Source organism: Parasteatoda tepidariorum, chromosome 2 (assembly GCF_043381705.1).
Source record: "Parasteatoda tepidariorum isolate YZ-2023 chromosome 2, CAS_Ptep_4.0, whole genome shotgun sequence".
NCBI lineage: Eukaryota > Metazoa > Arthropoda > Arachnida > Araneae > Theridiidae > Parasteatoda > Parasteatoda tepidariorum.
Window position 1 is genome coordinate 48,452,142 of NC_092205.1, and position 16,948 is coordinate 48,469,089.

At 25.7% G+C, this 16,948-nt stretch overlaps 1 protein-coding gene across 4 annotated transcripts in view; it reads right to left on the bottom strand.

Moving 5' to 3' along the window:
• Positions 1–16,948, bottom strand: part of LOC107454627 (guanine nucleotide exchange factor DBS) — a 116,455-nt gene that overhangs the window by 3,699 nt on the left and 95,808 nt on the right. For all 4 annotated transcript variants that reach the window (XM_016071876.4, XM_016071888.3, XM_016071882.4 and 1 more), the window contains 12 exons: positions 16,219–16,285; positions 13,896–14,011; positions 13,402–13,471; positions 10,989–11,087; positions 8,991–9,083; positions 8,529–8,648; positions 5,404–5,601; positions 4,136–4,237; positions 3,972–4,050; positions 3,808–3,883; positions 3,017–3,236; positions 993–1,221 (listed from right to left, as the gene is read on the bottom strand). In XM_016071876.4, the coding sequence (XP_015927362.1) occupies positions 993–1,221; positions 3,017–3,236; positions 3,808–3,883; positions 3,972–4,050; positions 4,136–4,237; positions 5,404–5,601; positions 8,529–8,648; positions 8,991–9,083; positions 10,989–11,087; positions 13,402–13,471; positions 13,896–14,011; positions 16,219–16,285 (1,469 nt within the window). The remainder of the gene's footprint in view (positions 1–992; positions 1,222–3,016; positions 3,237–3,807; positions 3,884–3,971; positions 4,051–4,135; positions 4,238–5,403; positions 5,602–8,528; positions 8,649–8,990; positions 9,084–10,988; positions 11,088–13,401; positions 13,472–13,895; positions 14,012–16,218; positions 16,286–16,948) is intronic.

Below are 16,948 nucleotides of genomic sequence, written 5' to 3' on the forward strand. Positions count from 1 at the left end.
TATGCATGTGACTAATTTTAAGTAACAGAAACTTTGCGTTTATAAAAAAAAGCTATTTTAATCAAATAAAATTGTATACAATTTTTTAAATTGAATATGTATTATTTTTTTTAATTCTAATACATGGATGATATTCTCGCATCTGTTAGGTGGAAATACGCATTTATTATTTAGTTTTCAACTTTTTTGTAAATCATCATCACACTTAAAAAAATAATAATTAAAAATCATGAAATCCGTAGCAGATAACTATCTAAAAAAATAATGAGAATCAGACTACAAAAAAGGGGTCGCTAAATGCGCGTTTCATTTCGAGATTCGGTTGTTGTAATAAATAATATTGTATTAAAAATATCGGATTTTAAAAACTATGTGGAAATCAATAGCAATAACTGCAACAACAACAAAAAAAGACTGAGTCATTACATTAAGAATTAAATATTCAAATGCATAATTAAAATTTTACATATTGTCAGAAATATATCAGGATATTTAAAAATCACATGATAATCGATATCAATAACTGCCGATAATACACTAGAAACACTACATAGATTTAGGATTGAGCGTGTTAAAAAGTGATTAGTTAAATGTGCGATTCAAATTTTATGTGTAGAAATTATATCAACTGAGAAATAACCAGAATTTAAAAAAACCTCATGGAAATCAGCAGCACTTGCAATAAAAAGTCAAACAAACGATGTCAAAAAAAATTATGAAATTGTTACATTAAAAGTAATATATATTTTTTAACAAAAAAATGTGAAAATTCTTAGCAATAACTGTTGAAAGAACGATTGAAGCACCGCATGGATTTACGAGGATATCGTTGCGAACCAAGCCGCTCAATGAGTGATTTCTTGAATCTCCGATTCGAACTTCACGTGACGTAATAATATCGGTATTATTTAAAAAATCCCGAAAATATCAATAATAACCAAACAATTAAAAAAAATTCAACTTTATATAAAAAGTATTTAGATTACAATTACCTTGACTACTGATAGATGGTGATGATCTAGAACCTCGTTTGTTATTCTGACTGATGGGGCCTAAATAAGTAGCTGGAACCCACCCTTGGCACCCTGCATCTAATCCTCTTACGTACCACCAACCGGCACATCCTATTTTTTCTACCTCAACGACTTGACCCTCATGTAGAGAAACTTCACCAACATCTACAGCTGCATAGTCACCAAGAACAACATATCTACCTTTAACCTAAAGCATACAAATTAAGATTAGTAACCTTTTGCAAATTTTTTTGAATAAATTAGATCTGATTTTTTGAATTTCTGTTCATAGCTATAATGAATTCTTACTAAAAATAACCATAAAACAATACAATTTAAAACAAAGCATATGTTCTATCTAAGGCAACTTTGAGGAAGTTAAAGATATTCTGAAAAACTAATTCAATTTTCAAATATCTATATTAGTCACAACAGCGTAGTCTACAGTGCAGACTGTCAAACCAATATTTTGTATTCTTTGGTTCCGATTTTAGGTTATGTAAAAACTGGATTTTCAGACATACTTTTGAGTTAGTAAGAAAATAAAACAAGTAAACTGGTAAAACAATAATATTTAAAAGCTATATGCAAATTACTGAAAAAAATAAAAGCAAAGAGTTAAAATGAATAAAAAATAAGCAATAATCATTCATTAAAAAGAGCCATAAAAATTATACCACAGTACAAGCATGTACACAGTATACAATATAAGTATATTAGGTACCTATTACCACAATTAATTTAAAATCACTAATAATAGTTCGGCTTTTTTTACATCTCCCTTTAACAGATAAGTACCAAATATACTGTATAATTTTTTTAATAGTAAAACAAACAAATAAATAAATCACTCTACGAAATTGTAAACTTAGTTCGTAAAATAAGCTTTCCATATAAAAGGAGATTTTTGTTTCATACTATTTTTATAAGTTATGAAAGCCAAGCTTAAATTTCACCAAGTGAAAAATGATGTACGACCCTACTTTAACTAACACTTTTTCTTGAGTTTTTATTTCCACCAATCTCGGTGTAACCTATGCCGTAATAACTATTAGGGTTTTTTAAAACAGCAGTAGACTGATCGTAAAGACTTGGCTCTCAGTAGAACACCAAAGTCAAGTACCACTGGTTGCTGTCATTGATGTATACCATCAATTGACCACTTTGATCAGCCTGCATAGGGATTGAGAATATATGGTATTGGTCCTCGTTAAACTGTTCAGCCATAAAGTGCTCGACTTTGCGTGCAGGTTATCAGAGTGGGGAAGCCATCCCTTCTGCAGAGGATAAAAGTTGTGATGGCATGCCTTTGGATCATCCTCAGGGATGTTTACCAGACCGATGCCAATAGCCCATTGAGCAGCTCCAGTGCAATGTAAATAAAGCACTCCTAGTAAAATATTTTTCAGAAAAATTCAAAGGTTCATTAGTGATCAGAAAGCTTTAATAAAAACAAAAACAGAGATTTGATGGAAATATCATTGGTTAATTTATTATAATTTTAAAAAAAATGTTTGTTACATGTGTCTTTTATATTAGATTTATTATAGATTTACTAAAATGTCTCTCTATTTCTGTGCCTGGGGACACAGAAATCAAGATTACCTTCTCTAGCTATGCAACTGATTAATCATATCACATTTAAGTTTAAGGTTTATTCTTTGATAAAACATTTAGCTGATTTTAAATTTAGAAATTAAAACAGATTTTTGGTATTTTAGATAAGGTGAAAATTTTTTAAAAAAAATTAGAAAAATCTTTGGAAAATCAAATTTGTAGTTTCTCAGAAAATCATCATATTTGGCCATTTTAACAACTGCTGAATAAGAACATGAGACTCACAATTGAATTAAATTATTATAGTAATGATAAAATCTAGAAATAAAGCAGTGAGTGTTTATATTGAAGTAATACAATTAATTTATTTTGTTTGTTTGTTTTGTACTTCAAAATATCAGTTGTTCATGTAAAAAAATTCAAGTAGAAGTTATACACATTCTTACTTCAGCTGTTTGAAGAAAGATGTCTCCATCTTCGTCTTCATCTTCAGTTTGTGATAGCTCATCAGTGGACCAACCATCATCATGATTGTCAAGGTCCTCTTTTTGAAAGCTATCGTCCGATGTGATGGTAGATCTTCTGGTCTTTTCAGGTGCTTTGTCCATTATATTGTTATTTACAGGAGGTGTATTATCCCAGCTTTGACTAGATACAACATGACCTCTAAAATAATAAAACAAAATATCACTAGAGGTGTAGATTTAAATGGATTATTTCTTTAAACCTGGGAAACAGTGTCTGAAGAAATATGTAGAAGAATCATTGCAGGAAATTATTATTTATTTGTCCAATTATTCTAGTCTCTAAAGCAGTATTTCCCACAGTGTGGTACACATACCCCCAGGGTTACGCGTTCTTATGCGCAATAATTGCAACAAACAAAAATTTCAAAAAATTTTATTTAAAAACAAAGCTAGTCATGAATTTACGATTACGTATTTTTCTTTTAGCTATTTTTGCAGAATCAACAGTTAATAATTAGTAGTGTCAACAGACAGTTGTGATCTTTAACTTTTGTGCAATATTTTATTAAAAATGCATGGTACATTTTTTTAGGGGCTGTAGACATGTGCTCCAGCAATCAGTTTTGTTTCACAAAGTGTATTAAGAAGAATATTCTTGTCAAAATGTTTTTAAATATACTTCAATTCATAATCACAATTTATCAGAAACTATGCACTGCCTCATAACATCATGAAATTTACAATAAAATGAGGAAAGGAAAAATAAATACCTTTTAGAAACAGGAGACTGGGATATTAAACCATTCAAACTTTTAATTTTTTCAGAATATAGTTTTTTGTTTTCATCTAGTAAAAAATAAATGAATAAAATAAAAACAATGAAAAATAACATACAAAAAAGAGCAATATGAAATTATGATGATTAAGAAAATACCTTTCAGATGCTCAAACTGCTGAAAAAGTACTTTTTTAATTTGAGCAACCCATTTAAGTTTAGTTTCAGGTGTAGGAGCCTGAAATATAAATTCTTGAACATGAGAAGATATTAAAAACACACAATTTTTACTAAACTACATTTATATGAATAACAAAACTAACCTGTAGAATATAAATTTGTTTTCGACCATGCAACCAAAGTTCAAACTTCCGACCTTCAGCTTTACTGCCATGCATATTTTCAGTTAATCCTATTTGTGACGTCTAAAATGCATAAAAACATTTTACAAAACAATTTTTCACCTACTATATATTCAAAATAAACTTAAATTGAAAAGATTTGACTTTGTCAAACATTGTATTAAAATAATAAATTCGCTAATGCTTCAGAACTACACAAAAGGTTTATGCAAAAAAAGGAGTAAAAGAACACCACTGTTTGGGGAAATAGTGAAAGTGAAATTTTAAATAAAATATCTTTATACCTTATTGGCAAAAATTTTTATTTTCTGAGTTATGTGATATAGCCCAGTCAAATTAGATCGTTAAGTCCGGAATTATCCCAGTCAAATTAGACCATTATGTCCAGAACCCAATCAAATTAGACCAAATTTGTCAAATCAACCATATAAATTTGTATTTTTTTTCTTTTTTTTTTTTAGATAAAAAAAACAGCATGTTAGTTTAGATTTTATGCATAGCGAATTTAATTTAAATCTTGGTTATTATACAACGAAGACGAAAAAGATTCTTAGCTTGGCTTCAAGCATTAACAATATTTTATAGGTATAGGTACAATGTTTGGTATGCTGTCTCAGAGTATTAAAGCAACTGACATTTTAAAAAAAAAGTCTCTAAAGTAGGTCCAACGTTTCAATCACTCCAAATAATTGGTGTCTTACTGTATGTTATAAATTTATATCAATTAAAAAAAAAACTTTTATCTTAGTTCATATTTTAAACTAGGCAAATGAAAGTTTAATCTTTATTATTATATAAAAAGGAAGAAAATGATATGAAGAAAATGATATGATGAAGAAATGAAAATGATGAAATGAAATGAGAAACTTAGCTTTCAAGTTTAAATATTTTGTTATTATACAGTCTTAGACTTATTAAACAACACACATTTGTTTAAAAGTTTCTTTAAAATATTTATCATACGTGAATTTTGAAACATGTGACATTTTAGCATGTTCACAACTGAAACAGCTTTTGATGGACTACACCTTCATATTCAGTTCACCAGTTAAACTTTCCATCGATTTATTTTTAAGTTATTAACCAGAATTTATATTAATTATAATTAACAAGAATTAATCTTAATAATTAACAAGAATCTTCTTATGTATAATTAACATATAATTATAATTAACAAGAAATTTTCTCAGAAATTTTGGAAATTTGAAAGAAAGAAAAAAGGTAATTACTTTTAATGAGTTTTTGAAGGCATAACTGGGACTTTCTTCACGTCCAAATTTTTTGGTAAATAATACTAATCCTTCATAGAGAAATATGTATCTCTGATGAGCTTTAAATCTCAAATCTCGGATTCGATCCTTTTTATTTTCAACCCAAACATTAAAAGGTCCTTGTAAAAGTAATTGCCCATAATCTGTTAGGCAACCCTAAAATAAAAATAAAACTTTGTCACAAAACTGAATATTGATTAATACAACAATAAAAATAACAACATATAAAATGAAAAAGTCAGGTAAATATCAAATAAAAAAATTTCCTTGAAGCAGCTTTAATAAATAAGCAAAATATAATTATAAGTTACAATAGTTAGCAGAGATAGATATAACAATTATGAAAAAAGAATGATCTAGCAAGCAATTAAAGCCTAATTGCTCTGAATAATGAAACTACTATTACACACACTCTATTGAAAATAATTTTTGTTAAATTTATTTACTGTGAAAATTTAAGCAATTAAAATTAAAGAAACGTTTAAGTAATAATATATTAAATTTACAGACATACCAACTTTCTAAGCCAGCTATCAGTAATCAGAAATACAATGACACAGAAATACGTAACGTTGGTGATTATGAAACTCAAAGTTAAAGGTGTATATACTCTATTATTCTACATAGGTATATAATATTAATCAATTTATTCATGAAGTTACTATTATATATAAGTAACACTTACATAAAGATACTACATTAAATATTATACAATACACAAATTTTACACTTCATTATAAAATTAAATTGATTACTTCCAATCAATGCTCTAGTTTTTAGTAAAATTATAACTAGCCCTTATTACTTTTTTATTATTTTGCATTTGAAACACTAAAATGTTTTGCTAACAGCACTGCAGGTTTGTATTTATGGTCTTTGGTTTTTTGATAAGGAAAGAAGATAAGTTTCAGAATAGCTCAGGAGTAAGATGAGATTTCTTTGCTTTTTTTTTTCTTGTTTCAATGAAACTTTTTTTAAATTTATTGTTTTTAGAATTGTTTAAAGTGTAGAAAAAATTATTGTAGATCGGTTGCAAACAACAAATTATATTTATTACTTTAAACAGATTATAGCAGAAATTCTCAAAATGCATAATTTTTATTACTTAACTATAAAACCGTAATCTCAACAATGAAATCCTAATAATTATGGATAAATTGCAATAGTGTTCACTTTTGAGTTTAAATGGGACTATTGTAGATCAGTTGCAAACAACAAATTATATTTATTACTTTAAACAGATTATAGCAGAAATTCTTAAAATGAATAATTTTTATTACTAAACTATAAAACCGTAATCTCAGCAATGAAATCCTAATAATTATGCATAAATTGTAATAGTTTTCACTTTTGAGCTTATATGGGGCTATTGTAGATCAGTTGCAAACAACAAATTATATTTATTACTTTAAACAGATTATAGCAGAAATTCTCAAAATGCATAATTTTTATTACTAAACTATAAAGCTGTAATCTCAGCAATGAAATCCTAATAATTATGGATAAATTGTAATAGTTTTCACTTTTGAGTTTATATGGGGCTATTGTAGATCAGTTGCAAACAACAAATCATATTTATTACTTTAAACAGATTATAGCAGAAATTCTCAAAATGCATAATTTTTATTCTAAACTATAAAACCGTAATCTCAGCAATGAAATCCTAATAATTATGGATAAATTGCAATAGTTTTCACTTTTGAGTTTGCAATAGTTTTCATTTTCTACTGTCAGCTATTTTGTATTTAAACCAATGTCCACAGCTAGAATCAATCAAATTGTAAAAAATTATAAATGCAGGGTCACAAAATTATAACATCATTCGTAGTTTTTTAAAATAAATTTTATTAAACTATAATTTTCAGAAATAATGTGTAGATATTAAACTGAAAATGACACATGCTAAGTAAAGAAAATAAAAAGGAAAAAAACAATTTTGAATTTTCAAGTTTTAGGATACTAATAATTTATGAAACCATAAAGTAAAGACATAAATAAGAATTTTGAATGCAAACTGAAGCTTTATAATGGAGGCTAAAGCTAAGTTGTTAAAATAGCATTGAAATCTTTTATATCATGTCAATTGATGGGTCATGACTTATACTATAGATGAACATATAGAAGCTTAAAATTAACTTGAATTCCAATAAAATTATATTGATAAAGAAAATGTATATGAAAGCAAATTTTACTGGATGGTAACTTGCAACACCTAAAAGAACAAAAACAAGTTTTATTTTAACAAATGTATGTCAATTTGTACTCAATCAGAATTAAGGTAATAAAATGAGTCATAATGTAGCGATGTATACTAAAATGATTAACTACAATAATTTTGTTTCAGGATTCTTTTGCTCTTTTCATACTATCATTTAAAATTGAATAAAATTTTTGCGCAACTTTAATTTTGTGGATGAAAATACAAGTAATAAAACAGGTAAGTTTAATAGAATTTTATGCAGCAAATCTGAAAATCTTCAATTTTAAGTAAGCTAATTAATTTTAAATAATATTTATTCTTATGATTTTAATTTTCAAAGCAAATATTTTTTAAAATGAATAAGTTTAATATTACACAAATGTTAAAAAACAACATAATACATTCATGTGGTTTATAGATTATTAGTAAGGATAATAGATTTTTATAGCAATAATTTTAGAATCTTAAATTATCAAAAAACTAAGCAAGGCCAAATGTGTAATTTTTCCTTTGATTTAAAGCAACTGTATAAAAGTCCTTGCGTTATATTTTAAAGAAACAAATATAAATATATACTTTTCACAATAAAATAAACTAATTAAGTTATCGAGTAAAAAAAATATTTATAAATAAATTAATTTATTTATTAGTTTTTTTATTAGAGTCCATAAATATAAGATAGATGCTACTCTTTTATTCAATTGAATAATTTAAATATTCTACTAGAGAAGCAATTGTGTTCTGAAGTAACAATTTATTAAAATGGATAAGAATAAATATTCCATCAAACTTTTCTTTGCAATCTAAGCTTATTTATGGTATGATTTTAAGCAATTCAAGTTGATGTAATAAACAAAAATAAAATTTAAAATAGAAATCTTACATGGAACCCTGTGATGGCTACTTGGTGCATGCTATCATTCACATATTTTAGCACAGCTAACATTGTGTCTAAAGCTTCTTTAAGTTCAACTATATTTTCTTCACAAAATTTTAAAAGATCCTAAAAGAATAATAACCAGCTATGAGTCAGGTAATTGGTGATTCTGAAATTTGATTATTTACAATTGAAATAAATATACAGCTCAATAAATAAAATTTTAAAAAATATCAACAGGCAAAGCAGAATAATTTCCTATTTAAATGGAAGCTTGTTTATATTTGAATGGTAAAATAAATAAACTAATTTGAAAATGTTTGGAATAACCCATCTAGTCAAAACAAAAAAATAAAGCTTGATCTTGAAAAATATTTTTTTATTTATTAGAAATTTGTGCACTTGAACTTCAATACGTAAATTGCTTCAACAAATTTCTGTTTAAATCTAAATTCAGATTATAATTACCTGCAGTAACAACTGGTATTTTGTAATTCTTTGGACAGGTTTTAGCAAATAGGCACCGAGTGGTAATTTATGACCAAGATTTCTCTGGCATTCCTAAAACAGGTAAATGAAAAATATTAAACTTCTTATAAAACAAAAATATTTATTGTATAAAGCTAGTGAAGCCAATGAATATTGATTAACCATATATTGATAAAAAGATGTAATAATAATTATATACACAGTAAAAACCCCAAACACAGGTACCTTGCGGAATAGGGCCCCTGTAATGGATGTAAAGAGATGGACTCTATTCAGAGTTATCAATGAATTTATTGTTCAAAAGATTAAAAATACATTAAAAAATAATAAAACAAATTTAATTCACTAAAATACCAATCCACTAATGGTAATTTTTTAATAATTTTAAAGGGCATCAATTTGTATTTTTCCTCAGTCATGCAGCAGCTTATTTTCGTAAGCTTATTACATTCTTACAATCATAAATAACTATAATTTTTAATTCTTTGATGAGAAGAATTTTGGCTTGTTATAGTCATTTGTATTTTGATTATTCATTTATTAAAATTCTCTTAAAGACATTTTTATCAGTGTCTAGAACTTAAAGAAAGAAAAAAATAAAATCCGTTAATAAATATTGTTAGGTGTATGCACAAGTTAGTACTATGTCAAATGAGTAATTAATTTCTCTGAACCACTTAAAATGAATGCGCTAATGATGAAGCATTAGGAATTTATGCACATGCTGGATTTAATAGCATAACAAAATATACATTAATTTGTTACAGGTTGACATTTGTTTTAAATTGAAGACTAAATATTTTTATTGAGAAAGTCATGGAAAAAAATTTATGACTTCTAATTTAGATATTTAATTTTCATGTTTGTAGTATTATCAAAATACAAATAAAATAAATTCTAAAATCATACTAAAAATATTTGAATAAAATGTCTAAAAGTTATGTTTACTTAAATAAACATAAATGCTAAATCATAAATATAACCATACATGGCAATACTTTTACTTTCCTTACTTGTAATGAAAGTAAAAAGTATGTACTTTTCTTCTACTTAGTTACTTTTTAAAATTCTTACTTTAACTTGTTTTGTTTAAAAAAGAAAAAAAATCTTTCCTTTTTTCTGAATTTTTTAAAACCTTTTCCTCAATTTTTTTTTTTTTTTTTTAAATTTATAAGTTTAATGCATTATATATTCCTTCTCTCTAAAGAAAAAACAGTTTTTTTTCTTCCTTTTCTTACATGTGACCACAATGAGGTTGAAGGTCAAACACAACCACCTACAAATTTCTAGAAACTAAGAACCACCCCACTACGTTGATTAATTTTGTTTCTATTGAAAACAAAATGTTCTGATAGAACCTTCTGTTCTTTACCATATAAACATTTTGTTCATCATGTAAACAAATTTAAAAATAAAGCTTTTGTACTGAATTTTTGTTGAGTGGATTCAATACGAAATATCTGTTACTTGCATAAGAATACATTTTTTAATTTCTTTAAACAAAAAATATAATATTTTTAAAATTTGGTCAACAAATTAATTTATTACTACAAATTCCAAAAGTAAAAAGAAAATTTCTTAAGATTTAGATTTAAAATTAATAAAACTCCTATTTTATATGCACACACCAAATTTTGATTTCTGGTTTTGTTTCTGGATAATTCCAAAATTCATATTTCAAGGAATTTCCCAACATTTTCACGCATTTTAAAGTTTTATATATTTTAATTAAAAATTCCTTTGAATTAAAGTTATATTATATTTTTTGAATGAAATTTAAGGTTACTTAGAATTTTTGATTTCCTCGAAAAGTATTTGCACTAACAATTTTAAATTAAAACTTTTCACTTGTTATTTTTACTTAAAGTATTTGCACTTTTACTCATTACTTTTTTAAAGCAACATTTTTATGTATGCATATAACATAGTTTATATTCACAGGTATTAAAAATTTTTTCAAAAAAAAAAATTACTTACTTTAAAAAAAGGATTGTCGTCACCACATTGTCGACGGAGGGATTCAGATTTAGGCTTATTCAGGCAATAAAAACTATATAGTTTATGGAAGGAATCACTCTAAAACGAAAAAAAAACTACATTAAAAAATTTATTGTGAATTGAGTCAATTTTTTGTTGGATTTGTACTTATACTGAAAGCTATACATAAAATATTAAACTACAAACAAATATATATGATAGTTTTTTTACTAGTATTTTAAACCCTAAATGAATATCATAAAGTATTTCAAAACTCAATAACTTTTTAGAAAAGGTTCATATATATATATATATATATATACATTCCCAACTATCTGGTCTAATGTGGTGGTAGGATAGACAAGAAAAATAGCCAGTTAAGAATAAAGTCCACTCCTTACTACTCTCACATATAATTAAAAATATTTGATTAAAATTTTAAAGTAAATGCTTCAGGCAAAAAATTAAATAATGAAAAAACACTCAAATTTAATAATGAAGTACACAAATGAGAAAAATTATGAATAGAAAGAGTAAATAAGTATAGGTGACTGCTTTGGCCTTCTTCATTTTTGCCTTTTATACCTAACAGAATGAATTTTAAGAACAGCTGGTTATTTTATAACTAACTTTTTTACCAGGCCAGATAGTACAAAAGACAAATAGTCACAAATCAGATAAGCAGGAGCCTACTAAGTATACATTGGTGTTTAAAAGATAAGAATAATTAAAAATGGAAAATTATTCAAGTATCATTTAAACACAAATGTTAAAAGAAAGCAGATTGAATAGAAGAAAGCAATACGTAACATGATTATATGTCCTCTAAATAAAAAGTAATATTTTGTAGCTAGCAAAAAGCAAATTTTTCCCTCACTGATAGTGCCAAATTCATTAAATTGTATCTGCCTTGTCTTTTTTTTTCGGGGAGGGGGATTACAATTTAGAACCTTTACAGAAAACAGGAATTTTTATAAAATAAAACTTATCTGTATAAGATTTTAAAACTAAATTGCTTAGAATTTTATAATTGATAATTGGTAAAGTTAAACTTGGATAGTTCAAAGTCAAATGAAGCAGAAAACATTTAAAATATATGAAATTCATATTACACATGATATCTCAAACAGAATAAATTTAAAAAAAGAGTAATTCCACAGTTAAGGATAACATATGTAAACTTAATCTAAGAAAATTGATATATTTTTCTCACTTTATCAAACATTGCTTAAGAGCTTAATTAATCCTCACTTTTTAATTGCCATTAAATTTCGAATTTTCTTGACCATTTCTAATTTCCTTTTAAGGTCTTTTCCCACTTCCCTAATCCTTGCTATCTTTTAAATTCAAGTGAATGATTTAAAAGGCACTTTAGCTTTTGGAAATGCCAAAGTAAGAGCATAGAAACAAGACTTAAATTAGAAGCACTGAATTTCAAAATTTTACGAACTCATTAAATCATACAAAAAGTCCAAAATAAGTGTTCTGGAAAAAAAATTTGCTCTTTAATCAGCAATGAAATAGATTTTCCTGCTAAAAAAGTGCATTCAAGTCTCTTCTCAGGTATAATTAATTAATAGTAAATGCAGTAGGAAGGGGACCTCAATTTTAGTTTCTTAAAAAAAAAAAAAAAAAAAAAAAAAAAAAAAAACCTTTTTTACCTTTAGAAACAATTTTTACCTAAATATTTCAGGGAAATCATACAAAAAAGTTAAAAAATACAACAAAATAAAAATCAAATTACTTATGATTTTTTTAAAAATATTTTTGAACAAAATTCTAGAGTAAGTCAATCAATTGCTATTCATTTTTTTTTTTTTTTTTTTGCTGACTGAATTAGAAGTTTTGAAACATAATGAATACTTTTATATTATGTCTTAATTTAACTATTAATGTAGCATTTAACTATTAAATTATTTCCCTATTAACTATTAAAGTTGCAGGCTTTTTATAATAAACATTAAATAGTAATTAACATAAAAATAAATGGTGTAAGCATGTTATTAATTTAGATAAATAACATAGAATTCAAATAATTTTCTAATGAATTTCATATAACTGGAATGTTTCGGAACTACTTAAATATGTAACGTATCAACAAACTTTTGGTTAAGATTAAATGATCCCAAACAAAGCATCTGCAAACAAAACTATGGCTTCTTTTTGAGAATAAGTGCCCACCTTATGTGTGTCATAGATCAATATGAGTTAATTATTTATTTTTGAAATTATATTTAGAATAATAAATCGTTCAGGAATCGGTTTTAAAATACATTCATGGGTTATAAAGTTAACTCAATGGTTAATTTTAAATAGCAATTAAATAGCTTAGACTTTTTTTTAGTGAACTAAAATATAAGATAAATGCATTGTATATCTCACAAATTTTAACTTTCAGTACTCAAAAACTTACTCTACGCACAAAACATTTTCCAACTTGTTCAGGAGTGCTGCTACAACCCTCAAGGTCAATTAAAAAAGTGCTGAAAATATATAAATTGATAATATTAATGTTTTAAAAGTTGGAAAAATGTCTTGATTATGTAAAAAACAATAAAAGGCAAAAAACATTAAAAATATTTTAATAGTATATATATTTTTATATATTACATGTATTATATATTACCATGCATTTATGCATTATATATATATGTATATATTTTTTATATACAGCACAATGATAAAAATGTCAAAAAAAGTAGACAATTGTAAGAATCAATTAAACTAGAATATAAATGACTAAAAAGTACATAAAAAATTAACTTTGAAGTCATGAAATAAAAAAAAGTATAAAACAACAACATTTTTTGTAAAAGAAATTATTGTTTTAACTAACAGTATAAAATAATAATTGATTCATATAAATATAAGTTTGGGTGAAAATTGACACATAAAAATAATTCTTACTTGTAATGAAATAAATAAATATCTGACATATTTCCAAATAGGACATCTTTTTTATCAAAAAGCACAGGAGGAACTAGGTCACTCGTGGCAGGATTATCAATTTGCTTCATATACCCCTTTAAAAATAAAATTTAACTACTTAAGAAAAACATCACTAGCAAAACACAAACACACACAAAATATTCTAATAAATAACTTAGTTATTGCAAAATAATTAATTTTCAGTACATGCCTTTCTAATAATAAAATATAAATAATTAAAAAAACTATTTGCTAAACACAATGGAATATAATTCCAATAAACTAATTAATCAGTGCTTTAGCACATCTTTGGTTAAATTCTACTTTACGTTTCCAATTTTATATTTGTAACGATACTTGATTTTTATTCATTAGTGTTAACATAATTTAAAGCAAAATTTATCTGAAATAATTGTAAATTTTTATCAACTGAAATTATTGAAAAACTTGATGCTCTATATCTCACGAATTGTAGATGGTTGGAAAAAGACATGCCTGTAAATCAACTAGACCAAGCAATTTATTTTTTGGGGTTAAAAACTATAATACATATTCATGGATTGGCAAAAGTTTAAAATTTCCAGGAGCCATATTATAGAATGAAAAGAAGTTTAGACTCTTTGTGCTCTATGAAATCACAAAGACTCCCTTAGCTTTACGAAATCTATATCTCACGAATTGTAGATGGTTGGAAAAAGACATGCCTGGAAATCAACTAGACCAAGCAATTTATTTTTTGGGGTCAAAAACTATAATACATATTCAAGGATTCGCAAAAGTTTAAAATTTCCAGGAGCCATATTATAGAATGAAAAGAAGTTTAGACTCTTTGTGCTCTATGAAATCACAAAGACTCCCTTAGCTTTACGAAATGACAGGAGCCAGAACCATAGGTGCCATATTATAGAAAAGTAGCACAGACTCTTTTTGTTTAACGAAATGAAAAGGGAAAGAACCAATTCTTAGAAGCCATATAATAAAATGAAAAGTAGCATACTTTTGTTTTATGCAATGGCAAGGATAACTTATGCTTAGGAAATGAAAGAGATATAATTTAATATTGTCTAAAAAAGTAGTAACATATTTGTCATCAGAAGTAACATATTTTGTCAAGAATTCAATTAGGTATTTAAAATATGTTAATGATTTGTTATTTTAAAATATATAATACAATGTGTTAAATAATAAGGACAATGCACAAAATAAAAATAGAACCCCTTAATGACTTTTGATATCATCATTAGATTTTCACGAGATAAAATACAATCTTAATAAATTAGGAACTAATCTTAAGCATGCTAATTAATTTGTGATGGTGGAATTTTACAGAGTACAAAATGAAAAAAGAACTTTTTAATAACTATCTCATGATTGGATTTTCATGGACTAAGACACAGTCTTAAAGATTCGAAGAGCTTATTCTTCAACATGCTAAACGGCAATATTTTAAGTTATCAAACTTGACACAAAAACAGAATTCCTTTCAATAAACATGTCCAACATTCCATGTTGGTTTTTGTCATTTAAAATTACACAGTTAAAAAGAACATAAAAACTTGTTCCCTTGACCTCAAACTTGTTTACTTGGTTGTTGTGTTGTTAAAAATTATTCTTAACCATTATGAAATCCTCCCCATAGAGTTATTTTTGGACAAAAGCGTTCAATAATTATGGGCAAATACTATTTAATTATCTAAATTAGCTCGAGAGAAGTGAGAAAAAACTTAAAAAGAAAAATTAACATTAAGGGACTCAAACTACTCCTACTGCCAAAACTATCTGGACCATATTCTCCAGATTGTGGCTACCCCTTTTATTCTCAGGTCAAGAATCTTAATTTGTTGTATAAAAAGGCATGTTTATCAGAGAAAGATGTATTTCATTTTGTAATATAGAATATCACCTTCACAAATTAACATATTTATGGAGAGTCCCTTAAATCAGATAAATTACACCTTAGCGAGTGAATATCCTATTATTAAATAAATAAATTAAAAAGTGTTTTCTTTTTAATTTTGCACAGTGTAAATTTATTGAAATACAGAAGTTTTTCATAACAGCATATTATATTTTTTGTCTTTCAAAACACAAAACAAATATTCTTTTATTCCTAAAGGAGATGATTCTACCTATTTTGACCAAATAAATTAAAAACATACAGGATTAATAATTTTTAAGTATATTAAGTACTGGTTCTTAAATAATTCAAATCCCCTTATTGAATTTCCCACTTTAAAAATGTAATATTACTTAAGGGAAGCATCACTAATAAAAGAGTATATTTAAAAAATTCAACACTTACAGTTAATATGCTGTTCAATTCAGTGACATAAGTTTTTTCAGTTTCGATGAGTTCAGTCATGACGTGCCTGTAAAATTCAATTATTTCTAAAAAGACTTGAGTGCATAAAATACAATAAAATAACACCAACTTAATGTCACGAGAGTTTTTTCCGTGTAACTCTTAGAATCATGATGCTTGATGTCTTAGGCTATATAATATTTTATACAATTCCTGCACATTATAAAAAGTACTTTGATTCTTGAACGATATAAAATTCAATTATGTGGTGGACATAACAGATTCTAGAGTGTAGAAGAAAAACTATGTTTTTTTTTTTCTTTTCATTTTTTAAGGGAAGCACCAGAGTACTTTTAAACAGATTTTCAGATGCAATAATATTAGCAAAATTGATTGTAAAACTATTGAGGATAGAATACTTAAAATAAAAAAAAAATACGTGAAACAAATGCTAATAATTAAGTTTATACAATCTGGTACTAACAATAATATTTCACAGTAAGAAATGTCGAATCAGTTAAATATTGAATAAATTTAAAGTAATGTTTAAAAAATGAGTGTTAACAAATAGAACTTCATTACAGTTTTGTTTAATAATATCTGCAGATTATAGATGTTTTTAGTGTTGATAAATAAGGAATGAAACAACAAACATAAATTTTTAGTTATGGTTTCAGGGCATTTATTTGAAAAATATTTTAAAAATATATAGCATTCCATAATTTTTAAA